The 26,606-nt window shown below is 43.8% G+C and overlaps 1 protein-coding gene across 3 annotated transcripts in view; it reads left to right on the top strand.

Annotated features, from left to right (window-relative positions):
• Positions 1 to 25,695, top strand: part of Fam20b (FAM20B glycosaminoglycan xylosylkinase) — a 37,034-nt gene extending 11,339 nt beyond the window's left edge. For all 3 annotated transcript variants that reach the window (XM_021159601.3, XM_021159592.3, XM_085842310.1), the window contains exons 3-9: positions 1,341 to 1,840; positions 5,012 to 5,098; positions 9,561 to 9,670; positions 17,274 to 17,445; positions 20,345 to 20,536; positions 21,617 to 21,676; positions 25,213 to 25,695. In XM_021159601.3, the coding sequence (XP_021015260.1) occupies positions 1,464 to 1,840; positions 5,012 to 5,098; positions 9,561 to 9,670; positions 17,274 to 17,445; positions 20,345 to 20,536; positions 21,617 to 21,676; positions 25,213 to 25,444 (1,230 nt within the window). In that variant the 5' untranslated portion in view covers positions 1,341 to 1,463 and the 3' untranslated portion in view covers positions 25,445 to 25,695. The remainder of the gene's footprint in view (positions 1 to 1,340; positions 1,841 to 5,011; positions 5,099 to 9,560; positions 9,671 to 17,273; positions 17,446 to 20,344; positions 20,537 to 21,616; positions 21,677 to 25,212) is intronic.
• Positions 25,696 to 26,606: the final 911 nt, after the last annotated feature.

Below are 26,606 nucleotides of genomic sequence, written 5' to 3'. Positions count from 1 at the left end.
AAGAAGCCTCAGATTTAGATGGGAGTGTCTCAGCAAAGTTTGCTGTTTTTTGTGTTAGTCTTATTTCTTAGATGAATGGTTTGGGTTGTTGAGTGAATTTTAGAACTAAGCAGCACCCTGTTATCTTCTTGTCATTTATTTTGTTCCATTGCTGTACAGTACTGTCTGTAGGCATATAGCAGAGTGAGCTTGTGTGCATTTTAAAATGGCCTTGTGGAGTTGGGCAGTGTCGCCCATGTCTGTGAGCAAGCACTTGTGCCATATTAGCAGGAAGATCAGGAGTTCAGCCTTGGACTACATGAGTCCTAGTCTTAAAAAAATAGCAGTGAAGTGGAAAAGCAGCCTCTCAGCATACAAATAAAACTGAATTGTGTGTTTTGACACCTCTGTCATGAGAACTGCCCCAGTGTGGTGAGCACACATGGGTCCATGGCGTTAGCATCCTTGCTGTTTGCCCCCCATTCACAGCATAACAGCGTTAGGTTTTGTGAGCTATCTGCTCACAGTCTGTTAACAGCCAGATGGCCGAGGGAAGTGGTTTTCCTCTACTTAATTCATCCAGATTTGATTATCTATACTTTAGCTGGAAAAACAGTTAATGGCGGTCTGATTAAGGAGAGGACGTGTCCAGGTTCGCTGTTGTACTTAATCACACACGTGTAGCTATTGTCTGACTGATTGCTGGGTATTTGCATTTGAAGAGCGGTTAGGCCTCTCTCCTGGACCCTTGTTTTTCTTGGGAGTTTCTATTGCACAAGGAATAGAAGGAACTGGGAAATGACCAGACATGACAAGGGTTCACCTACGGATCTTGAACTGTAAAAGTTGGAGTTAAGAACTATATTTAGCCGGGCGGTGGTGCCACACGCCTTTAATCCCAGCACTTGGGAGGCAGAGGCAGGCGGATTTCTAAATTCGAGGCCAGCCTGGTCTACAAAGGGAGATCCAGGACAGCCAGGGCTATACAGAGAAACCCTGTCTCAAAGAAAAAAAAAAAAAAAACAACCAAAAAACAAAACCTATATTTAGCTCAGTATTTTGCTTTTATTTTTTCCTCCCCTTATTTTTATAATTTTTGGAAATATATATAGCAACCAAATGGCTCCCAGATGAGCCCCTGTCCTAATTAAAATGGGAAAATGTTTCTTATAATTTTCCATGTACCCAATTCTTCCTCCCTTCCTTCCTTCTTTCCCACACTGTCTTCAGTTAATGGGCCTCCTCAAGCTCAGTGTTAGCAATGAATCACTGAAAGGGAAAGTGACATTAGAGGCCTGCAAAATGTAGAGGTAGAATGCTGGAATTCCTAATCAAATCATCCTTTCTACTTTGGCCTACAGGAATTGTGGAGGCACTGCAGTGAAGAAATATGTAATCATGGAATCTCCTTGCTAATCGTCACCACCTGTTCCCTGTGATAAGCCAGCCAGGACGTGGGCTGAGGACAAGGAAAAGAGGCCACCATGAAGCTGAAGCAGCGAGTTGTGCTGTTAGCAATACTCCTCGTCATTTTTATCTTCACCAAAGTTTTCCTGATAGACAATTTAGATACATCAGCTGCCAACCGAGAGGACCAGAGAGCTTTTCACCGAATGATGACTGGCTTGCGGGTGGAGCTGGTGCCCAAGTTGGACCACACCCTGCAGTCTCCTTGGGAGATTGCAGCCCAGTGGGTGGTGCCCCGGGAAGTGTACCCTGAAGAGACACCAGAGCTAGGAGCGATCATGCATGCCATGGCCACTAAGAAAATCATTAAAGCTGATGTGGGCTATAAAGGGACACAGCTGAAAGCTTTACTGATTCTTGAAGGAGGACAGAAAGTTGTCTTTAAACCTAAGCGGTGAGTCTTCATCTTAGAAGGTGTATGTGGTTGCTGATTCAGTCAACTTGGGGTTCGTAGAAGAGCATTCTCCTTGCTGTTCTTTCCAGTACAGTGACAGAGCTAGGCTGGGACATCTCAAAAGTCTCTCTAGTTCTGAAGGTTCAATGATTCTTTGAGAGAGGTCTATGGGACCCTGCCTTGATTCTGTTAGGTCTTTTAAAAAGCCAGATAACGGTGGTTCAGTCAGACCTGTCGTCTGCGCTTGGGAGGGTTTGGCAGGATTGTTATAAATCAGAGGGCAGCCTGGGCCTTATAAACAACTGCCCTTTTGAACAGAGCTAACATTGACTTCTCTGGAGCTTTGTTTGTTGGGTTTGTTTTGAAACAGTTTCACTATATAACCCAGGCTGGCCTCAACTTGGTAATCCTCCTGCATCATGTAGGCCTGTTGTGCTTCCATGCCTGGTTATTGATTCCTTATACATTAAATATCTTCAGTGTGGGAAGTATTAGAGGTACAGAATGAACTGAGTAGAAAATAAACAATGTGTTGCCCCCTCCACTGAAAGTACAACTAAAAACTGGATATCCAAAGATGATAGAGTTAGCAGACTTCAGATGGGGGCACCCCTGTCAGTGCTGAAGCATTGCTCCCTTTATCTAGAGCCTTTTTGAGTTTGGTTTCTGTTTTTTGAGCAGTTTCGGGTTCATTTAAGGAAGAATACTAGGTAAGTGCCATTAACTACCTTTGCCTCCAATTTCCCCCAAGTTACTAATGTTGTTCAATTATCCAATTGATGAGCCAATAATGGTATGTTAATTTAAGTCCATGGTTTGACTGGGCCTAGTGGTGCATACCTTTAATCCCAGCACTTGGGAGTCAGAGACAGCCAAACTCTGAGTTTGAAGCCAGTCTTGTGATATATATAAATACACACACACACACAAAATGTGACACTTATTGATTTTTTTGTAGTATAGTATACAAGTGATTTTTTTTTCTCAATGTCTTATATTCATTCTAGAAGTAAATTGATTTTTGTAGGCAACAAATAACTGCAGTGAAGAGATACCATGACCAAGGCAATGCTTATAAAATTGGGGGCTTGCTTACGGTTTCGGAGGGTTAGTCCATTATCATCACGGCAGAATGCATGGCAGCAGGCATGGTGCTGGCGAAGTACCATGCTACATCCTGATCTACAAGCAGGGGCAGAGACCGCCTACTGGCATGGACTTTTGAAACCTCAAAGCCCACCCTCTGTGGTACTCCAACTAGGCCACGCCTCCTAATCCTTATCATCCTTTCAAATATACTCCTCCCTGAAGACTGAGCACTTAGATACATGAGCCCGTGGAGGCCATTCTTCTTCAAACCACCACACTAGCTGAAGCAGCAAGCTTCAGGTTTGGAAAGAGACATGTCTCAGAAATAATAAGGTAGAGAGCAATAAAGGAAAGATACCAGCTTCTGGCTTCCACACACACACACACAGGCAAATACATCTATATACACACATATGTGAGCAAGACCAGGCATGGTGATGTGTGCTTGTGATCTCAGTACTGGGGAGACAGAGCCAGTGGATTCTTGGGTCCCACTGGCCAACCAGGAAGTTCCATGTCAATGAAGAACACTTTTTAAAGAGTTAGTGCTTAAAGAATGACACTGCAGCTATCCTCTAGCCTTCACATGCATGTACACACATATGCACACACACACACACCCCATGCAAATTCACACATATATGTACATACAATCACGTACAACACAGAATTCCAGCCTCCTGACCCCACTGTGGTTCCTTCATTTTGATTCTTACTCCTCTTTGCTCTGGAGCCTACCCTCAAAGTCCCTAGGTGCCTCTGGTCCATGTATTTCACTCTCAGCTGCCTTTAGTTAGTGGGAAGGTCCTTGAGGCTTCAGGGGTGATGTGCTGTACCGCATCTCATAGTTTCTCATGACTGTGCGAACTCCTGACGTGCGTTCAAGGCCTGTTCCCCAGCTGAATGGCCACCTGCACCTGTGGCAGAGAGGAGTGCTTGTTACCGTGTCAGCTTCTGCTGCAGTGGTATTTTTAAACTGACAATTGAAAGGCAGCCAGTATAAACCTACAGAACCTAAGGAACTGTAACACATGGTACAAGATGGGGCTGAGACGATGGGGATGCAGGGCTGCCTTCTAATCGGACCCCTGCATCACTCTGCCTTGAGAATATGCTTTAGAGTAGGGTTTCACTTTGTGTTCTAAGAACACTGACAGTCATTACTTCTCGTGGTTCCATTTCCCACTTGATGATCACTGTTTGAGCATCTATGAAATGCTGTGTTCCGTGACATTGCTCGTCACTTGAGTCTCAGCCTCAATGTCACAATTTCCTTCTAAAGTCCCATAGGTCCCCTTTGGTTCAGAATGCAGGTGAGCAGCTGTAGGTGAGTTAAATACTTTTTCCTTCCTAATTAACAAGTTTCAAATTGTATCTTTGAAAGAAAGGTGCCAATTTTTTTTTGTTTTTTCTTTATGTAATGCGTGTGGCATAAAATCATCTAAGATGAAAGAGAACTTAGAAATTACCTCAGTCCAGTCCTGGGCTTATAGATAAGGGATGGCTGAGATGCAGAACAGAAAGGTTTTGCTCAAGGCTATCCTTTTACTACCAGTCCAAGATAAATTGGAAAAGAGAGAACAGGAATGGTTATTCAAACTGCTGTTTGCAGAAGCACCTTTGCCTTCCCATTAACAAAACAGAGGTGCCACCAAGAGCTTCCCCAAGAAACTTAAACTTCTCCTATAAGCCTTGCAACATTAATAAACATTTAAAGTCATTTATTAAGCAGCATGACTCTGGGTGGAATACTATGCTGGAGATACAAAGATGGTTCTTTCTTTCTAGAAACTCACCTTGTGGTTGCATTTAAACTACACTGAAAGACATTTTTGGAGTAAAGCTAACAGCATCTGTGTTTTATTCAAAGATGGTTGCAGAGGTAGAAGCAGTATTCTGGTTTTCATCTTAGCTTATCTCTTCATCTACCAGCTATTGGTGGTAACACCCAGTTCTCAGGGTTGACAGAAAAGGAATGTGTGGAACAGATTGGACTCGCTGACAGATGGATTCTACCTCTTGTGCTGTCACTTCCAATACTGATTAATTCATGTCTGTATCTGCTTCCCTTTCCCTTTGCAGGTACAGCAGAGACTATGTGGTAGAAGGGGAGCCATACGCTGGTTATGACAGACACAATGCAGAGGTGGCGGCCTTCCATTTGGACAGGTGTGTGATCTCATGTTTCTTTTTTTTTTAAGATTTATTTATTATATGTAAGTACACTGTAGCTGTCTTCAGACACTCCAGAAGAGGGAGTCAGATCTCATTACGGATGATTGTGAGCCACCATGTGGTTGCTGGGATTTGAACTCTGGACCTTCAGAAGAGCAGTCGGGTGCGCTTACCCACTGAGCCATCTCACCAGCTCCCTTTTTTTTTTTTTAAATATTTATTTCTTATTATATATATAAGTACACTGTAGCTGTCTTCAGACACACCAGAAGAGGGTGCCAGATCCCATTACAGATGGTCGTGAGCCACCATGTGGTTGCTGGGAATTGAACTCAGGACCTCTGGAAGAGCAGTCGGTGCTCTTAACTGCTGAGCTATCTCTCCAGCCCCCTCATGTTTCTTTGTTCCCCTTTCTTTCAAAGAAAGACTGTGACCTTCCTCCAGAAGTGATTGATACAGCAGTACCACGAACGTGTTCCTGTTTATAGCTGATAAGTCAGTGCCATCGGAGTTCTGTAAGCACCTAAGATTTGAGTGCTGCCTAAAAAAGAACATAGTAAAGTCCCCCCACCCCCACCCCCATGGGGTTTTTTTCCATAGTAAAGTTTTAAAGATGTATTTATTCACACACACACATTATACATATATATGAGTGTTTTGCTTACATGTATCTCTGTGCATCACAAGTGTGTCTAGTGCACACAGAGGCCAGAAGAGAACATTAGAGTCCCTAGAACTTCAGCTACAGATGTAAGCTGCTGTGGGGATGCTGGGAACCAAACTGCAAGAGCGGCAGGTGCTCTTGACCAGAGCATCTCTCCAGCCCCAACAGGGTTAACCATTTTTTTTTTTTAAGATTTATTTATTGATTATATATAAGTACACTGTAGCTGTCTTCAGACACTCCAGAAGAGGGAGTCAGATCTCGTTGTGGATGGTTGTGAGCCACCATGTGGTTGCTGGGATTTGAACTCTGGACCTTCGGAAGAGCAGTCGGGTGCTCTTACCTACTGAGCCATCTCACCAGCCCGGGTTAACCATTTTTTTTTCTTTTTTTTTTTTTAAAGATTTATTTATTTATTATATGTAAGTAAACTGTAGCTGTCTTCAGACATTCCAGAAGAGGGTGCCAGATCTCGTTGCGGATGGTTGTGAGCCACCATGTGGTTGCTGGGATTTGAACTCTGGACCTTCGGAAGAGCAGTCGGGTGCTCTTACCCACTGAGCCATCTCACCAGCCCCCGGGTTAACCATTTTTAACCCCAGACTTTTACTTCCTATTATGTCACATCGTTCGATGCAGGCCTCATATTGTCATAGTTGAAGGTATTAATTGGCAAATAAAATATCAGAATGAAAACAGAAGTTTGAATTCTAATCTCTATATTGAATTAGCCATTAATTGGGCCTCAGCACTGTTGCTTTGTTTCTGTTGTAAGTAATACTAATTTGCCGGGCGTGGTGGCGCATGCCTTTAATCCCAGCACTCGGGAGGCAGAGGCAGGCAGATTTCTGAGTTCGAGGCCAGCCTGGTCTACAGAGTGAGTTCCAGGACAGCCAGGGCTACACAGAGAAACCCTGTCTCGAAAAACCAAAAAAAAAAAAAAAAAAAAGTAATACTAATTTATTCCCATTACATAAAATATATAGCATGGAATTGAGACTGGATTTTGTACAATGTATATACAGCTTCAAAAATTAGAGTAATTTTTTAAAAAAAAGAAACAACAAAAAAATCACTCTAAAATCTAGTACATAACCGGTAGCTGGCTAGGGTAGCACACTTGTGCTCTTCGTCACCATGACATTTAACATATAACCAGTAGCTGGCTGAGGTGGCACACTTACAGTCTAGTCTGAAGGAGACTCAAGGCTGGGGGCTGGGCAGTCAAGGCTGGTTTGCTACTAAGTGAGATCAGAACCGGCCTATCCATAGCAAGCCTTTGTCTCAGAGCGCTGGGGTATAGGGGCCTCTAGGAACAGTGATGCTGTTCTCACAGGGACTTCTTAGCCAAACTGTGGCTCCAAGTTCCTCCACACAGGCACTCAGTCTGTGACAAAAAGACATGGTGGGGGGCTGGGGAGGGAGGGAGGAGACTCAGGGTAGAACATTTGACCTCTGGAAGTGACAACAGAGCAAGAGAAAGAGAAATCAGAAAAGAAAAGGAAAACTTTTATCTTTTTCTGACTTAGGAAAAGTTTCTCATTTTTACACACACTGTGGTAGAATATAAACAAGACTAGGGGCTACAGAGATAGCTTAATGCACTTACTGTTTTTCCTAAGGACCTAGGTTTGATTCCCATACAACCATGTGCAACCCTAGTTTTAGGGAATCCAACAGACAACCGGGTTGTTTACATACATATATACAGGCAGGTAAAACATTCAAAAATGCTTTTCTAAAAAATAAAGAAAAGAAAAGCTGTTACATAGAGAAACTCTGTTTCAAAAAAAAAAAAAAAAAAAAAGCAGGCAAGTAGGCACAAATTCCCATAGGTGTAGCTGGTGCACACCTGCCATCCCTGTGCTTAGAGAGCTGAGGAAGAAGGAACGGGAGTTTGAGGCTAGCCTAGGCTACTGTCTGAACTGACTAAAATGGAGAAGTACTGAGGTGGTTTAGGAGACTCACAGCAATTATTAAAGGTGCTAATGAGCACAGGCTTCTTGTCACTAGAAATGTGTAAACAGCCTTTGAAACCTTGGCTTACTATTTCCACCTTCTGGAATGACAGAACTTTTTTTAAAGATAATGTTTTATTGTCAGGAATATATTTAATTTATATGTTGCTTAAAGCAACATATAACATATTATTCTTTTTGTTATAAACTATGTTGTTTTGTATCAGAAATCTTACTGTTCATAGCAAAGTTTATAGATACATATCTTACTAGCATTTTGTAGTAGAGAAAACTTGATAATAACTTAATATTCTACATAGGGAAAGAGTTTAGTGAGTTTATAATACTATGGATGCTTGCAGTTTTTTAAAGGAACTACAGGCAGAGCTTCATAAAGCCATATAGATGCACGTTAGAGTCACACTGTCCCCAGCCTTGTCTTCCCTTCAGACTCTCTACTTTCTGTATGTTGGACACCAGCAGATCATGAAGGGAGCCTTCTCCCTCACTTCTGGGTCAGTATATCCAACCTAGTAAATCTCAGCGGTCTAATATATATGAGCCATATGTCATTAGTAAGTTTTGTATCTCCCCCCAATTATTGGCAAAATATAATTTTCCATAGCATCGCTTTAGTAAACTATTCTCTGTATAGATATGGTTACTATAAAGCCAGGTGTGGTGGTTTATGCCTGTAATTCCAGCAGCACTTGAGAGGCTGAGGCAAGAGAATTGCCACGAGTTCACAGGTAAACTGCGCTACAGAGTGAGATTCCCGTTTAGAAAGAAAGAAGATACTGCTGTGGCAGTGGTGGCACACACCTTTAATCCCAGCAATCAGGAGGCAGAGGGAACTGGAGCTCTGTGAGTTCAAGGCCAGCCTGGTCTACAGAGATATCAAACAGCCAAGGCTACATAAGGAAAGAAACCTTGTCTAGGGTCTGGAGAGATGGATGGCTCAGTGGTTAAGAGCACTGACTGCTCTTGCAGAGGTCCTGAGTTCAATTTCCAGCAACCACATGGTAGCTCACAACCATTTGTAATGAGATTCAATGCCCTCTTCTGGTATGTCTAAAAACAGTGGCAATGTGCTCATATATATAAAATAAATAAATCTTAAAAAAAAAAAGCCGGGCGTTGTGGTGCATGCCTTTAATCCCAGCACTCGAGAGGTAGAGGCAGGCGGATTTCTGAATTCGAGGCCAGTCTGGTCTACAAAGTGAGTTCCAGGACAGCCAGGGCTGTAAACCGACAAACAAACAAAAGAAACCTTGTCTAGGAAAGCCAAAGAGGGGAAAAAAGATGATAAGCCAAATGTGTGTATATATTTATATATACTTGTGTTTTTACAAATGTGAGAGAAAATGCTCATGCCAGAATGTCAGTTGCTAGGCTTGAGAATTAAGGATGACCTTAGTTTCTTCATGATTAGTTTTAGAGTTCTGCCCGTCTAAATTTGTATTCTTGACCAGGAAATGTCATTCTAAAAGAAAGTAATAGGTGTGGTGGTGTACAACTTTAATCCCAGGCCTATGGGAGGCAAAGGGTCTCTGAGTCTGAGGCCACATGGTCTACTTATCGGTTCTAGGCCAGCCACGCTAGTAAGCCAGCACGGGAAGTCTCTGCCTTTTAAACAAAGGCTCACCCACTCCTGTGTTGTTGAACTGTTGAATAGTGTACGTCTGGACATCATGGGTTTACCTCTGAGAACCAAGATTTATTCACCTACCTACCTCTGAAACCTTAATATCTTTAACAGGATTGATCATGGTTTTTGAGTCTTAAAATACATCCCCAAAGATTTCTCTCTTCTCTCTTCAACCTTCAAAACTAGGATTCTGGGTTTCCGCCGCGCTCCCTTGGTGGTGGGCAGATATGTTAATCTGCGAACAGAAGTTAAGCCTGTTGCCACGGAGCAGCTGCTGAGCACCTTCCTAACTGTAGGTAAGAGAGTTTGGAGGGGATTTAACTAGGGCCATGGGCAGTAAGGTAAATGTGTGGGGCATCATTGAGCAAGTCAGTTGCCTCTCTTTCATACCTCAAGAACTCAAGGGAATGTAAAAACAAATAGGCACCCTGGTTTCATGATAAGTGTGGAAATGAGGTCTAATGGTGAGAATGGAAAATGAGAATTTCACCCTAATATAGACTTCTTGAAGTAAGAAGTCATTTACCACTAGCAAATGCAGTAACTTTATTTCTGTTTGATCTTCTAGCTAAGCCTCAAATCCAGGATTTGGCCTAAATTGATTACTGTCTGCATATCATTGTCCTAGATATTTTTAATACGCATGCTCTTTTGGGAACTATCTTATGAGAAATGAAGAAACCCAGGGGCTAAGGACGTGGCTTAGTCAATAAAGTGGACCTGAGTTTGAATCCCCATACCTGTGTAAAAAAACAGATATGGAAGCAGGCACCTGTATTTCCAGTGCTGAGGAATTAGAGATGGGCAAATTCTTGGAGATCACCATTTTACCCAGTGGGATTGGTGTTATACTTCAGGCTCAATGAGAGACCCTGTCTCAAAAAGTAAGGTGGGAAGCAATTGAGAAGGGCACTCAGTATTAACTTCTGATTGTCACATCAAAATAAACAAATAAATAATAAAGAACTGAGGAAGCCCAAACTCCTCTCCGTCGTTAGACCATAAGATGACTGTTCTACTGTAGAATTGTTTTGGGGTCACTGCTCTGCCTTCAAGGGTTAGTTGGTAACTCAAGACACCCTGGCCTTGGCTCCCCTTATCCTCCTGTGTGCAGGGATCCACCCAGTCTTGCTCTTGTAGGCATGATAAAACAGGAAGAATGTGGAGGTGCTGTGCTCTCGACTTCGCCTCCCGTGGTGACTCTTTCAGTGCTTTATTTCATGGCATAAGTGAGAAACAGACATTGAAAAATGAACTTCAATTTCCCTCTTACTAGAATGAATAGATTCATACTTCAAAACGAGGGAAAGCAATACCTGCCTCAGAAAAGTATATACAAAATGGTAATACAATATGGAAAACTCTGATTTCTTTCAGTGACATGGAGACAGGAAATTTTACTGTTAATGATTTTTGTTGTCATAATTGGTTGAAACACTAAATTTCAGATAGAGGTTTAGTGTAAATAGTAATTTTGTTCCTATCCAATTCACCCCTCCTATCCCTGAGTTAACAATGATCTAGGTTGATGACAGAAGATGAACAGGATGAGATGCAGGAAGAGTGTGTGCTCAGGTAGAGGGTGCCTGTGGGTTTAGCCAGTGAGAGGAAGTAGTCAGGACAGGGTCACTGAAGGGATCAATATTCTTCCTGGACATTGGGAGCTGTTGAGGGAGTCTGATCATGACTTGATCAGATTTGAATTTAGAAAGCTAATTGTGACTCTGAAGAAGGAATGATGATGGAAGAATCAGAAGATAACAGCCCTTGAAGGCTGGTGAAGTAATTTTGAAAGACAGAGCTAAGATAAGGATGGGGAGAAACCCTGTCTCGAAAAACCAAAAAAAAAAAAAAAAAAAAAAAAGGATGGAGATAGAAACACCAAGAGAGATTCCCAAACTAACATAAGCCATGCAGTCAGCATCTTGGCTAGGAGGATAATAAGCAGAAAGGAAAACTTAAGAATGACTCCAAGTTTCTAGATTGGCTAGCCAAGCAGTTAACTGAAGGGTGTTTGAGAAAATGAAGTGGTACAGAAAGATAATATATCTGATTTTGGATACTTTGTTTCAGTATCATCTATGAGTTTGTGTTAGCGAGTTTTTTGTTCCACCCTAATCCCTTCCAATTTAGCACTAGGTAAGAGAGAAAGAAAGGTAGAACGAAAAGGGGGTATAGACCTCTTGAGACTACTACTTGCTGATTAGGGATATTGTGTTTCTTGGGGCCAATCCAATCTTTGTCATCAGGATGTCTCCCAACTTCTAGTCTCTTTGCTGACAAACAGTTGACAAATCTCAAAATAGCAGCCAGGAACAGCAGCATTCCTCTTTGAGTGCTGTACCCCCCTTACTCCCCGGGGCTTGGCATTTATTCCCTCTCCAGGGTCTCCAGAATTAAACTATCCGTAGCTGGCAAAGACATGTCCCTGCTAGAGCACAAGGCAAATCATAATCACCTGTTGTGAAGCAGCCTCTTATGCCACACCTAGGATTCAAACAAAAGCATATTCACAGACCAGAACTGGGTTGTTAAAGAAACCAAAACTCTTACCACACGTTTGTGTGAACTAGTTAGTAACTAAAGGAGAAAAGTCTAGATGGAGGCTTAGGTTTGACAGTTTACTCAAGGAGAGTAAGGAAAACTTCAGAGATCAGATAAACTGTTTCCGGAGTTGAGTATGTCCATGAAGTGGTCAGACACTTAGGAAAAGCACATCTTCCATATTGTTAATAGTAAGCAGATGCTGTTGGTTGATCTCTGAGAGTGTTGGACACAGACTAAGCATTGGCATAGCCTTGTTTCCTTCTCACCATCTTACTGGAGGAATGAGCATACTTGGGAGTATCATGCTGTCTCCTGACCTTATATCTTAGGGGCTGGGGATATTGAGCAGTGGTAGAGCAATTGCTGGCTATGCACAAGTCTCTGGGTTAAATCTCCAGCCCAACTCCCCCATTGGTATTTTAACTCCAGAAATTTGAGTAAACCACAAACTCTTAGCTAATGTATTATACTTCTTTATCTAAGTAAGATTCTTATGTACCAAACCCAAGTGTTTGGGTTTTACCCCATAAGTTGTATAATTGCTTTGTTTTGTTTTGTGTGTTTTAATCTTTGAATCAATAATTCATCAATTTGTTAACATGCTTCAGTTATCAAAAGGACTGCAGTAACACATTCCAGTTCCTCTATTAGTAATTTATTTGTTTTTATACATACATGTTTATATTTAACTCTACCATTCTAAATACTGTTACACTATACATACTTTTGCATCATCTTCTTTCTACTTAGCCGACCAATAACCTCTCTTAATAATTGATTTCCTTTTTGTATGAATGTAAATATATATTTATGTTTTAGTTCTACCATTTCATGCAATCTACAGCATAGATTCATATTTCTTTTTTTTTTTTTTTTTTTTTGGTTTTTTTTCGAAACAGGGTTTCTCTGTATAGCCCTGGCTGTCCTGGAACTCACTTTGTAGACCAGGCTGGCCTCGAACTCAGAAATCCGCCTGCCTCTGCCTTCCAAGTGCTGGGATTAAAGGCGTGTGCCACCATGCCCGGCTCTTTTTTTTTTTTTTAAGATTTATTTATTTATTATATGTAAGTATACTGTAGCTGTCTTCAGACATACCAGAAGAGGGTACCAGATCTTGTTATGGAGGGTTGTGAGCCACCATATGGTTGCTGGGATTTGAACTCAGGACCTTTGGAAGAGCAGTTGGTGCTCTTACCCGCTGAGCCATCTCACCAGCCCAGATTCATATTTCTTATTCTCATTCTTTTTACTTAATATATTATAAAAACCTTTGCATATTACACTTAAGAACTAAAGAAGTTCTTTATGTTGTTTGGCTAATATATTATTCATAGTTCTCTAAAGGAATAGAACTGATAGAATGAAAAAAACTGTAGAGATGACTTACTAGACAAGCTTACAGGCTGTGGTCTGAGAAGTACAACAGTGGCTTCTCTCTCACAGTGGAAATGCCAGAGAACCCAGCAGTTGTTCAGTCCATGATGCTGGATGTCTCAGCAGTCCCTGGCTGGCACTGGAGTTTTCGAAGAAGTCCTGACAGCCACTGGTCCTCCGTCTGTGTTGAAATTCCTAAGAAGTTAGTTTCAGTACCAGTGAAGGATCAACAAGGTAGATGAACTGCCATCAAGAATTGAGCACAAGAAGGCAAAGAAGAAGTCGTCTTCTGCGTCCTTTTCTGTGGGCTGCCTCCATAGGGTGTGGTTCAGATGAAGGGTGGTCTTCCTGCTTCAAGTATCTGATCAAGAATATCCTTGGGAGACAGGCAGTGGTGGCGCACGCCTTTAATCCCAGCACTTGGAAGGCAGAGGCAGGCGGATTTCTGAGTTCGAGGCCAGCCTGGTCTACAGAGTGAGTTCCAGGACAGCCAGGGCTATACAGAGAAACCCTGTCTCGATAAACAAACAAACAAACAAAAAACAAAAAAGAAAGAGAAGAGAAGAAAAGAAAAGAAAAAAGCCTTGGAGGGTGTGCCTAGCATCTTGGGTTTTAGTTGATTCTAGAGTTACTCAAATTGAAGACCAAGATTAGCCATCACGGGGGCTGGAGAGATGGCTCAGCAGTTCAGAGCGCCAACTGCTCTTCCAAAGGTCCTGAGTTCAAATCCCAGCAACCACATGGTGGCTCATAACCATCTGTAACAAAAAATCTGATGCCCTCTTCTGGAGTGTCTGAAAACAGCTACAGTGTGCTTACATATAATAAATAAATAAATATTTTAAAAAAAAATAAAGATTAGCCATCACAACTACTTTTACAAAGTGTTGTATTTGCCAGGTGTGGTGGCACACGCCTTTAATCCCAGCACTCGGGAGGCAGAGGCAGGCAGATTTCTGAGTTCGAGGCCAGCCTGGTCTACAAAGTGAGTTCCAGGACAGCCAGGGCTATACAGAGAAACCCTGTCTTCAAAACAAAACAAAACAAACAAACAAATAAACAAAAACAAACAAAACAAAGTGTTGTATTTTATGGGTCTATAATAAATTCATATATAGCCAACCCCTTATTGGACTTACATATTAACTCCAGTATTTTGTATTTACAACTATTGTTGCTCAGAATTAATTTGTATATATGCCACTTCCCACATGAGCAGAAACTGCCAAAAGTTGAAGTGCTAGTAGGTCATGGGCATTTTGTATTTTAGTAGATATGGTCACATTACCTGCCGTAGACACCTAAACTAATTTACCTTACCCATGGGTGCCCCTCCTCTAATATCATTAATAAAATGCATCCTGAAATGTTTGTTTGTTTCATGTGTAGCTTCTGTTCATTTGTTGACGAGCCATTTGTATTTTGTTGACTTTTGTACATGCATGGGGTCTTCGAGGAGGCTAGAGGGCATCGTGGGAACTGTTTGTCAGGCACATCTTGCTTATTGTGCTGTTTTGAGACAGAGTCTTTCCCCGACTGGGTGGGCTGCCTAACAAGCCCCAGAGATCTGCCTGTCTCTGCCTGCTTGTACTTCCATGGTCCAGCACAGTATGCACTGCTCTGAGCCTAGTCAGCTACAGCACGCCCACAGACACACAGCTGCTACCCCCTCCCCTTTCTTTCTTTTCTCCTTCTTCTTCTTTTTGTTGTTGCTGTTGTTGTGTTGTTTTGTTTTTGAGGTAGGATATTTCTGTGTAGCCCTGGCTGTTCTGGAACTGGAACTGTAGACCAGGCTGGCCTCCAACCTAATAGATGCATATGTGTCTGACTCCCAAGTGCTAGGTTTAAAGGTGTGTGCCACACTGCACTGCAACCTTAAGATCTTTTAAAAATAACTTCAATCAGTTGAAAGTAACACATATAGAATGCTTATGATTACAAAAATAAAAAAATAATAAACTTGATTATATTAGAAATACTAACATTTTAGAGTAAACACAGACTAGGCTATTTTAAAGGTCACAGGACAAAGTAAAGAACTGTGAAAATGAGCCGGGCGTGGTGGCGCACGCCTTTAATCCCAGCACTCCGGAGGCAGAGGCAGGTGGATTTCTGAGTTCGAGGCCAGCCTGGTCTACAAAGTGAGTGCCAGGACAGCCAGGGCTACACAGAGAAACCCTGTCTCGAAAAAAAAAAAAAAAAAAAAAAAAAAGAACTGTGAAAATGATCTAAAATAAGAGGAAAGAGAAGCCGGGCGTGGTGGCGCATACCTTTAATCCCAGCACCCGGGAGGCAGAGGCAGGCGAATTTCTGAGTTCGAGGCCAGCCTGGTCTACAAAGTGAGCTCCAGGACAGCCAGGGCTATACAGAGAAACCCTGTCTCGAAAAACCAAAAAAAAAAAAAAAAAAAAGAGGAAAGAGAGAGCCGTTTACTTGTTTGTTTGTTTGTTTGTTTGTTTGGCTGGTTGTTTTTTGTTTTTTTGTTTTGTTTTTGTCTTAAGATGGGGCCTCTCTCTATAGCCCTGGCTGTCTTGGTATTCCCTATGTAGACCAAGCTGGGTTTGAACTCACAGAAGATCCTCTGTTTACCCCAAGTGCTGGGATCAAAAGTGTGCACAACCAGGCTGGAGAGATGGCTCAGTGGTTAAGAGCACTGACTGCCCTCCCAGAGGTCCTGAGTTCAGTTCCCAGCAACCACATGGCACTTGAATACCATCTATGCTGGGATCTGATGCCCTTTTTTGACATTCAGGTATATATACAGACAGAGCACTTACTCATCTAAACAAGGAGAGGTGCTTTGCCTTGCTGAAAGGGGACTTAGTATCAAATGTAAAAGGCCTCAGCCTCTCAGGTGTGGGCATGATGTGCACTGTTAGTGGTGGTTTTACAGACAAGTGCTCTACAACTATATTAATGTCTAATTACTTCCATGCTCCTACTCTACCCCACCAAGGATGGGGATTGACTCTAGAGCCTCATACAAAGCTCTACCACTGGGCATCACGTCCCAGGCAGAACTCTATAAACACTCCATTCCTTATCAAACTTTAATCCCCAGTTTTAGCACATTGATCATTTGTGTTTGAGTCGGCTATTATGATAGTTGTGAAATAGTAGTTTATAATTCTGCCATTGCTTTATAGACTTCTTGGTAGGCATTCTGTTTAGAGGAGAACTCTCGTCACATGCATTTCTTTATTCATAGCACGATGAACTCATGACTTAAGTGTCTGCAATTTCTTACTATTATTTTTCATGTTGATACTCTTTTTTTTTTCTTTTTTTTTTTTCAAGACAGGGTTTCTCTGTGTAGCCCTGGGCTGTCCTGGAGCTCACTTTGTAGTCCAGGCTGGCCTCGAACTCAGAAATCCGCCTGCCTCTGCCCCCCAAATGCTGGGATTAAAGGCGTGCGCCACCACGCCCAGCGATTCATGTTGATACTCTTAACTCCACAGATATGACCAGTTGGTCACGCTGGCGGAGACAGGCGCAGTAAGTGAACAGACTGCCACTGGTTTCTCATCAGTGAGAAAGCAGTCCATTACCCTCAGTCTGCTCACTCACTGCGCGCGCCTGTCTCCGCCAGCGTGCCCAACCTCAGTATATGTCTGCACTCTTGCCTCTGGGTACTTTGACCAAAAACTGAGCTCTGACAGAGACCAGGAAGACATTGCTTTCCTTTAATTATTGCGAGTTGAGAGCAAGACTGTGATGATAGTTGACTTCTGGGAGAGAGGCTGGGTCAGAGGGAGACACAGGAAGATTTGCTCTCTAGTAGATAGCTTTCCATTCATTGGGGATTTTTTTTTTACACTTTGTTTTTGTCACCTACATAGGAAAATACATGTGTGAAATGGACTAACATCAGGATTCTAATTTTCATGGTGCCTTTTTATTTAGCTGTCAAATCTTGTTTGAGGGAGAATTTGGATTCTTAATTTTCTTAAGTATATCTGGCTCATTTTTACCCTGCAGGGAACAATACTTGTTTCTATGGGAAGTGCTACTACTGCCGAGAAACAGAGCCAGCGTGTGCTGACGGTGACATGATGGAGGGCTCTGTCACACTTTGGCTTCCAGATGTGTGGCCTCTGCAGAAACATCGACATCCCTGGGGCAGGACCTACCGAGAAGGCAAACTGGCCAGGTAAAAGCTCCTGTGAGCCGTGATTTAAGTCTTTCCAGTCTTCCCTCAATAGGAGCCAGCCACCTGACCAAGAGTTAAAAGACTTGTGGATCAAGGGCAGACCTACTGGGCAGGGCCCTGTTTTCAGCAGTGGTGGTTTGTCAGCCATCTTTTATCACTTAAAGAGAGGAGAGATTGAGCTGGGCAGCAGTGGTGCTCGCCTTTAATCCCAGCACTCAGGTGATAGAAACAGGCAGAGCTCTGAGTTTGAGACCTGCCTGGCTTTCCGAGTGAGTTCTAGGACAGCTACAGATACACAGAGAAACCCTGTCTTGAAAAAACAAAAAGAGCGGGGAGAGATAAATTTTGGCTACATTACTTTGGGCTTCTAGTGGCACAGAGCATCGCTGCAGAAGCCTGTGATGGCAGGGCCTGCTTATCTTGTTGCTGCCAGAAAGCAAAGGCAGAAAGAAAGGACCAGAGACAAGCTGACTAGTCAGGCACTCCCGGGAATATCCCCTTTATCCTCTTCCAGGCACATTCCCAGTGACTAAACTTCTGTCATACGCTAAAGGTCTAATAGCTTCTGAAAGTCCACAGGCTGAACCAGGGCCTTTAGTGGGCAGTTAGACTATAAACCATAGGGGCCTGGGGAGATAGCTCAGGGGTTAAGAGCCCCTGCTGATCTTGCAACGGACCTGAATTTGATTTGCAGCTCTCACATTTGGGGCTCACAACTTGTAACTTCAGCTTCAGGAATCCAACAGCCTTTTCGGGCCTCCACCAGCAACTGTATGCATGTAGTGCACCCAGACACACACACATACAGATATGCAGGCATGCACAACACACACACAAATAAAAATAAATATTTTTTGTTGCTTTTAAATATAAGCTATAGCATTTGCTGCTAGTCTCTATAGGCTCATGTCTGCCTAATGCATTTGGTTCCCTCCTCTAAGAGTTCCCAAGTCTTAACTGTACCAACATTGCCGAGAAGCCTGCATCTAAAGTCTCCGAGACATAAGGCAAACCTTAAGGCTGTGAGCCCTACAAAAATTAAAAAGGTAAACAAAAAAAAAACCAACCAAACAAAAGCCTGAGTTGTATGCTTATAAGATACGATGGCACTGGAAAAGCACTCTCAGTCCAAAGACTAGAAACGCCCAGGATTGGACAAAAACAAGAACAGTCATTAGCTCCTCCAGCTCAGGCCCGGAGATAGACACTGGGTAAAGGTGCCTGCCACACAAGCCTCAGCCACAGGACTTCTGTCGCCAGAGCCTATATATAAGGAGGAGAGAGAAGCAGCTCTATAGACTTGTCCTTGACATCCACACGTGTGCCATGCCACTCACACACTCCCTACATATGTACGTGTACACACAGTAATGATAAGTTATTAAAAATAATCTAGGTGGCTGGAGTGGTATTCCTGGATTTAGTTCCCAGCACCTACACGGCTGCTCACAACTTCAGTTCCAGGGAATCTGACGCCCTCACACAGACATACATGCAGGCAAAACACCAATGCACATAAAATAAAATAAATTATTTAAAAAAAAAATCTTCTAGCTCCATGTCCAGAATTGAGGGATCACATTGGTGCAGTGTGAGCTACTGAAAGCTCAGCCAGCCCTGTCCCTGTGGGTGAAGCCCACAGAGCTGCTGCTGTCTGGAGATAGTTTTGCTTGTTGCCCATGGCTTTACTCAGTGGGTGAGTGCTCCACATTGCCGGTGTCTCAGGCTTGTGGGATGTCAATTGTAGCTTCAGATTTACTCTCACAGCACCGTGCAGAACACTCGTGGGCTGCTGGCAGGACCCCTGTCTGTAGCGGCAGAACCCCTGTCTGTAGCGGCAGAAGCCCTGTGGAATCTCAGTGGCAGTGGCTCTGCAGCTTTCGTTACATATGCCTGCTTCATTCACATCCCGTGCATGATGCCCAGGTCTGGCACCATCTGGAGCTTATCCGGGCCCTCTTGGACCACAGTGGCCTCTTGAGTGTGTTGATGGTTGGACACAGAAGTTTAGCCTGAGGTGGGCTGGATCTTGCAGGTTCCTAAGACGCCTCAAGGTATCTTTCCTACCATCCTAGTGTAAAGCACTTGGCGCTAGTCTCTTCAGCAGCGCTACCCCTCTCAGCTTGAGCCTTACGTGTGCTTCTTTCCTGGTTCAACCACAAGCTTTTCAGATCTTTTTGCTCTGCATTTTGCTTCCACTTCTCACAGTAAACATGGCTAAAAGCAGTCAGTACTCCCCACACTGCTGCCTTAAATTACTTCTACCATAGAAGCCAGTCCACAAAGTCTCAGGATATGTACAAAACATAGAGTGTATGTAACATGATTAGTCTCCTGTCTGTTTCCCAGTGGAGTCCCTGTTCCCATCCCAGACCTGTCAGCATAGCGTTTTGCTCTCTAGCTTGCCAGCCTCTGAGCCCCCAGATCCTCCCAGCAATCTGTGCTTCCAGCACACTCTAAATTCCTTAGCTTCTCTAAACTCTTCTCATTTTGCAAACCAAACCCAAAGGCCCTTGAACCTCTCACTTCAAGGATGGTCCCTGCGGTGTTTGAGACCAACTTTGTGCATAGCTTTCTGTCTCTAACAAAGTAGCTAATACTTTAAGTGAAGAAAGAGTCTATGGCTCAGAGTTTCTGAAGTTTCAGCCCAGCTCTGTCTGCTCGGTTGCTTTGGGGTTTATGGTAAGACAAAATCAAGGCAACACATGTATGCTGTGGAGGAAAACAGCAAGAGGAAAGGGCAAGACACTCATATCCACCTACGGTTGCTCCCAAAGCTCGTCTTCCTGCCTCAAGGCCCCACCTCCTAACATCGTAGTCTGGCAGCCAAACTTGACACATGGCCCTTGCTTAGGTGTGGTTGGCACTCAGTGACCCTTACGATGCTCCTTGCCTGCAGGTGGGAATATGATGAGAGCTACTGCGATGCTGTGAAGAAAACATCCCCCTATGACTCAGGCCCACGTCTCCTGGACATCATTGACACGGCTGTTTTTGATTACTTGATTGGCAATGCTGATCGCCATCACTACGAGAGCTTTCAAGATGATGAAGGCGCGAGCATGCTTATTCTTCTTGATAATGCCAAAAGGTACTGAGCAACAAGCTTTTGTCAGTGTCTGTGTAAAGAGGGGCATTCTCTAGGGCACTGTGCCAGTCAGCTTTCAGACACAAATACTGACATAATCAACCCATAGCAGTGAAATGCTTATTTCAGCTTGGTTTCAGAAGCGTGTTGGCTTTATTGCTCCTGGGCCTGTGTTGAAGCAGAATCATCACGGCTGGGAACACATTGAGAGCAAAGCTACTGGTCCTGTGGCATCTGGGAAGTAGAGAGGCCAGGTCCCAAAATCTCCATCAAGAGTGCACACCAGTGATCTAACTTCTCTCTGCTGGCCCCCTCCTCCTGAAGGCTTCTTCACCTCTCAGTGGAGCTTCAGGCTGGCCTCTAATGCCTTAGCAGATGAGCCTGGGACTGGGTTGGGAAGACCTGGGATCAAACTAGCCTGGACTTAACCTCCCAAGCCTCACCTCTTACAGCCTTGCGTTGGAGATGAAATAGCAACAAGACCTGTAAGCAGCACAAGTAGTGAGACTGCTGCTTTCACTGCTCTGACCCTGGGGCATAGTGACTTTTCAGTCATTGAGGAGATGGTAATCAGATTGCCACAGCAACCATTCCTTCCCTAACAATACCATTTTTATATCATCCTGGCCTCTGAAAGCCCCGGGCAGTTTTCTAGTTTGAAGCTGCTGGCAGGCTTGCTGGCTGGAAGGTTTTAGTGATTCTGGAAGTAACAGCCACCTGCCTCTCAGGACTCTAGCAGGGAGAGCCTGGGTTTCCCTCCAGACCTTTGGAGGCTTTGCAGGGTTAGGATTTGTGTCTTCCTCTCTGGACTGAGACCTCACGGTGTAGCCCCACAGTTAGGCTCCAGCGTCTTGCAGCATCTCGGCAGGAAAGGGTTCTTGTTACATGAGTTTCTGTTCAGGCTGTTAATGATCCTATGTCTCATTAGTCATGCCTCGCTTATTTTTAATTTAGATGATTTGAGCTGTTGGAGCATGGAATTATCTAGGCTCACAGTTGGTTTTTTATAGATTATGCTCTTGCTTTGTTACTGAGAAGGGAGCAAACACTTGCACCTAATTCCTGTCTTAATTTAATTTTCAGCTTTGGAAACCCCTCGCTGGATGAGAGAAGCATTCTTGCCCCTCTCTATCAGTGTTGCATGTAAGTTATGTACAGCGTGTGTCTGCCTGCATTTCCTCCTTCAGGTTCAGTACATTTGCAGCAGTTTTCTTGACCTTAAAACGTCCCCATTGCATTTCCTGCTTCTGCAGCCCAGAGCCCCTATGAACCCTGACAGGGGTGAGGGAAACACAGATGCAGGCCACCCAAGACTCAGAATTCGTTTTGAATTTTGCATCAGTAAGTTTGTAGTATCTATAATAATATCTATAATAATATGTGTTTGTTTCGCTTATTATCTCTAGCACCTACTAAAAACAGTCTAGCTGGGCTTTAACAAACTCAGCACCTAGGAGACAAAAGCAGATAGAGTTCTGTGAGTTTGAGGCCACCCTGGTCTACATAGTGAATTCTGGGATGGCCAGGACTACATAGTGAGACAATCTCCACACACACACAAAAAACGATTTTTTTGTTAATCTGTATTCTCCATTGCTACATCGGGTTTACCTTGGGGTTTCAAGTTGAATGTTTTAGCTTGAAATTATCTAAACCAAAAATACCTTTCTCTAAGCATTTAATACCTGATTTAAATATATTAGAGAATAAAGGAATTGAGAGTAAATCAAGAAAATGAGTTCGGTGCTAACTCCGGAAAATCTTGGAGGAGAACCGGGTTCGGCCTCAGGCAGGTTCGGCCTCAGGCAGGTCAAACTGGGTTCGGGTTCTGCCTCAGTGGCACATCAAAGGAGAGGGATGAGAAGCAGCACAGCAGGTGGCTCTGCTTAAGCAGAGATGGTCACAGCCAGCCTTGCTAGGCTGGAAGGAGGTAACACTGAGAAGGCTTAGGAGGAGGCGTTCTTGAAGGAGTTCTGACCATTTTAGAGAAGTATATACTAAAGAGTCAAGTTGGTGCTGAGTCAATTAAGTGGCAGCTCTGTCACACTGGAGAAGCTCTGGTGCTCTGGGCGTTCATAGTACAATTTAGAATAAAAACGTGTTGTCCATCTCTTCTGTGCTGGACACAGTTAATCATCCTTATTTTAAGTAGCTGTAAAACAGGACTTCTCACAAAGTCAGACGCAGCCGGGCGTGGTGGCGCACACCTTTAATCCCAGCACTTGGGAGGCAGAGGCAGGTGGATTTCTGAGTTCGAGGCCAGCCTGGTCTACAGAGTGAGTTCCAGGACAGCCAGGGCTACACAGAGAAGCCCTGTCTCCAAACAAACAAACAAACAAAAACAACAACAACAACAAAACCAAAAAACAAACACAAAGTCAGACGCTTCTGCCTGCCCGGTGACATTCTGTCTGGCTAATCCTATACCCACCAAGAGGGACAGAGTTCTTTGAGACAATAATTCTCTTTGGTTGGTCACTTAGTCTGTTTCATTCTGCTATAACAGAAAGTCACAAACTGAGACCTTTCCCTTACATTTATTTATTTTATTATTAGGAAGTTTGTGTACTTCTTGAGGTATGGGCTTGTGTACTGCAGTACATGAGTGGAGTCAGAGGACAGCTTAGTCACTTGATTCTTCCTGTCCACCTTTACATGGCTCCAAGATCAAACTCCAGTCACCAGGCTTATGGGACAAGTGCCTTTACCTATTAAGCCATCTTACCAAATTCAGAACAGAAATGCTAGACGCTGAGAGGCTCCAGATCAAAACACTGGCATCCTGAAGGAGCGCGCTTACTGGGTACACATGGCAGGAGACCGGAGAGCGTCAGCTCCACTGAGCCCTCGTTAATCTGTTACGTCCTTAGAGCCTCAGCTCTTAATACCGTTACAGTGGCAGCTGAATTCCTACATCCGTTTTACCAGTGATAAATACCTAGTCCATAGCAAGTGGTTAGTGAAGTAACTAAAGAAAATAGATAATCTCTTTAAAATTTTTAAAGTGTGGGCTGGTGAGATGGCTCAGATGTTAAGAGCACTGACTGCTCTTCTTGGGGTCATGAGTTCAAATCCCAGCAACCACATGGTGGCTCACAACCATCTGTAATGAGAAACAAATATAAAAACCTATGGGCTGGAGCACTCAGGAGGAGGAGCGGGGGAGGGGAGGGGCCAGAGCAAGAGGGAGAAGGGAAGGGGGAAGAAAAACATTAAAGAAATTTTCTAAGTGTGTGTATGTGTGTGGGCGTGTGCCTGCCTCCCTGCCTGCCTGCCTGCCTGTCTGTCTGTCTGTCTGTGGGACTCTATGCTCCTGAGTGCAGTGCTTACAGAAGCCAGAAGAGGGCATTCAGAGTGAGTTCTGAGAACTGAACTCAGGTCCTCTCCAAGACCAACAGATGCTCTTCTGTGCCGAGCCATCCCCATCCCCGTCCCCATCCCCATCCCCAAGAAAGTAGTTTCTGTGTTTTGGTTGGTTGGTTAGTTTTTGTTGTTCTTCCTCTCTCTCTCTCTCTCTCTCTCTCTCTCTTGCCTTCTTGCTTTCTTGCTTTCTTTTGGTTTGGAGTGTGTGGGGGTGGGGGTAGGGGTGGAGGAGTTTTGGGACAAGGTTTCTCTGTGTAGTCCAGTCTGACCTGGTCTGACCTGGAACTTGCTTAGTAGTCAACGATCTGCCTGCGTCTGCCTCTCAAGTGCTGGGATTAAAGGTGTGTGCTATCATTAATCAGCAAAAAATAGATATTCTTTTTTTTTTTTTTTTCCGAGACAGGGTTTCTCTGTGTAGCCTTGGCTGTCCTGGAACTCACTCTGTAGACCAGGCTGACCTCGAACTCAGAAATCCGCCTGCCTCTGCCTCCTGAGTGCTGGGATTAAAGGCATGCGCCACCACGCCCAACAACAACAACAACAACAAAATAGATATTCTTTAAGTAATTTTTTCTTTTATTAATGGTAGAATTTTTAAAGTTCAGAAACATTTAAGTAATGAAGTTAGAGTCCCCTTAATACCTAAGGGTAACTGTTAACACAGTGCACCTCACTCTAACCCTGTAGTCTCAGCACTATAGTTACACACTGTAGTTTCCCCAGGGCAAGGAGTAAAAGAGTCTTTCTATCTTCCTCAAGTCTAACATAGTATCATGGGCTTTTCTTTGTGCCACTCAATTTCAAACCTTTTTAATGGCTGCGTGGTATTTCCTGAAAGCTTAGGCATAATTTGAAGTATCTCTCAGTTGTTAGACATTTAGATCGGCTTGGTTTTTCTCTCACTGTTAGGAATATGTATAAATTTTCATGTATATATCTAATTACACCCTCCTCCCCCAATTTACACCATGGCAGTCCAGCTTGCTTCTAATATACAGGCAAGTCTGAAATAGAGGCGATTCAAAGAAACAGACAAGGGCTGGCGAGATGGCTCAGCAGGTAAGAGCACTGACTGCTCTTCCAAAAGTCCTGAATTCAATTCCCACAACCACATGGTGGCTCACAACCATCCGTAACGAGATCTGGCGCCCTCTTCTGGAGTGTCTGAAGATAGCTACAGTGTACTTACATATAATAAATAAGTAAATCTTTAAAAAAAAAAAAGAAAAGAAAAGAAACAGACAAACGAAAACCTTTCATACCATGAATTGGATATTAAGATGTTATGTAATTTCTTTTAAAACTTTTTCTTCCAGCATTCGGGTTTCAACCTGGAATAGACTGAATTATCTAAAGAATGGAGTACTAAAGTCTGCCTTAAAATCTGCCATGGCCCACGACCCCATCTCCCCCGTGCTCTCTGATCCACACTTGGACACTGTGGACCAGCGGCTTCTGAATGTCTTGGCCACCATCAAGCAGTGTACTGATCAGTTTGGGACGGATACTGTGCTGGTAGAAGACAGGATGCCACTCTCCCACTTGTAATTCTCAACGCAAAACAAGTGGAACTGATTTTACAAAGATAGAGAAACAGCACAATCAATTCTGAATGGCATGCGATGGTCTGCAGGTGGCCACAGTGGGTGCTGGTGGCAGAAGATGGTGGCGGCCCTGGGAGTGCTCGGTGTTTTCTGCAGTGCAAGCTACGGACCACAGTTCAGCTGGCTCACCTCTCAGGCGGCCAGCAGCAGCTCTGCTGTCTTTATTCCCACACCAGAGGGTGAGCAGGTGTGACATTGGCTAAGGAAGTGTTTCCTGAGTGTGCGTCTCGGGTGACCCTTGCTGTCTTTTCTCTACACCCATGGATTCTCTGAAAACACTTTATAGCCCCTTGTGTCTTAAAAAAAACAAAAACAGAAGCCAGAACTAGTCAGATTGAAACCATACTGTTCCTCCCGAGCGGCGTCAGACAGGACAGCAGTCTGCACCAGGGACCGTGTTTAAGGGAGATTGGAGGAAGGGGAAGGGCGGGAAGGTCTTGAGACTCTGAGCTATTGGGTGGCATGGATTTGACATCTCAGGGAAGAGAAGAGGGAGGGACTCACTATAGAACCAGGAAGATAATTGACTTAGTGAAAGGCAGCTTCCCCTCTGTTTAGGTTCTTAGATATGTCCAGAGCAAATTAGTCATCCCCGGGTTGTGTTCATATTAACCACAATCATCTCTAGAGGAAATACTATGACAACCCAGGCATGATCCTCTATGGACACTAACTTACCCCATGTCCACCTTTGCCCAAAACCAAACTGAAACTGTGCTCTCTGCCACCCGCCCCCCAAACTTTTGTTCTTTTTCTCTCTTTGTTTATTTTGAGGTAGACCATAGACCCTAGCCCAGGCTGATCTGGAACTTACTGTATAGCCCAGGCTTTGAACTGGCCTTAGCCTTCCACACGCTAGGATTATAGGTATGAACCAACATGCCCAGTTCTGTCTTCTAACGTGAATTCATACCCTGTGAGGTAAATGGCCTGTAATGGTGCTGTTCCTAGGAGAGTGGTGACCTTGTCTGTGCCGGTGACTGTACCCTGCTGGTAACAGAGTGAAAGCTTTTAAGCCTCTGAGCCTTGAAACTGGGGAGATCACCACAGAGAGCCTTAATATTTTGGTTCATGTCAAATCCAAATTCAGCCTCGTTTGGAGTGCT

This window comes from Mus caroli, unplaced genomic scaffold (genome assembly GCF_978045245.1).
Source record: "Mus caroli unplaced genomic scaffold, Mus_caroli_1 scaffold_1, whole genome shotgun sequence".
NCBI lineage: Eukaryota > Metazoa > Chordata > Mammalia > Rodentia > Muridae > Mus > Mus caroli.
This window is presented reverse-complemented; position numbering and strand designations above follow the sequence as displayed.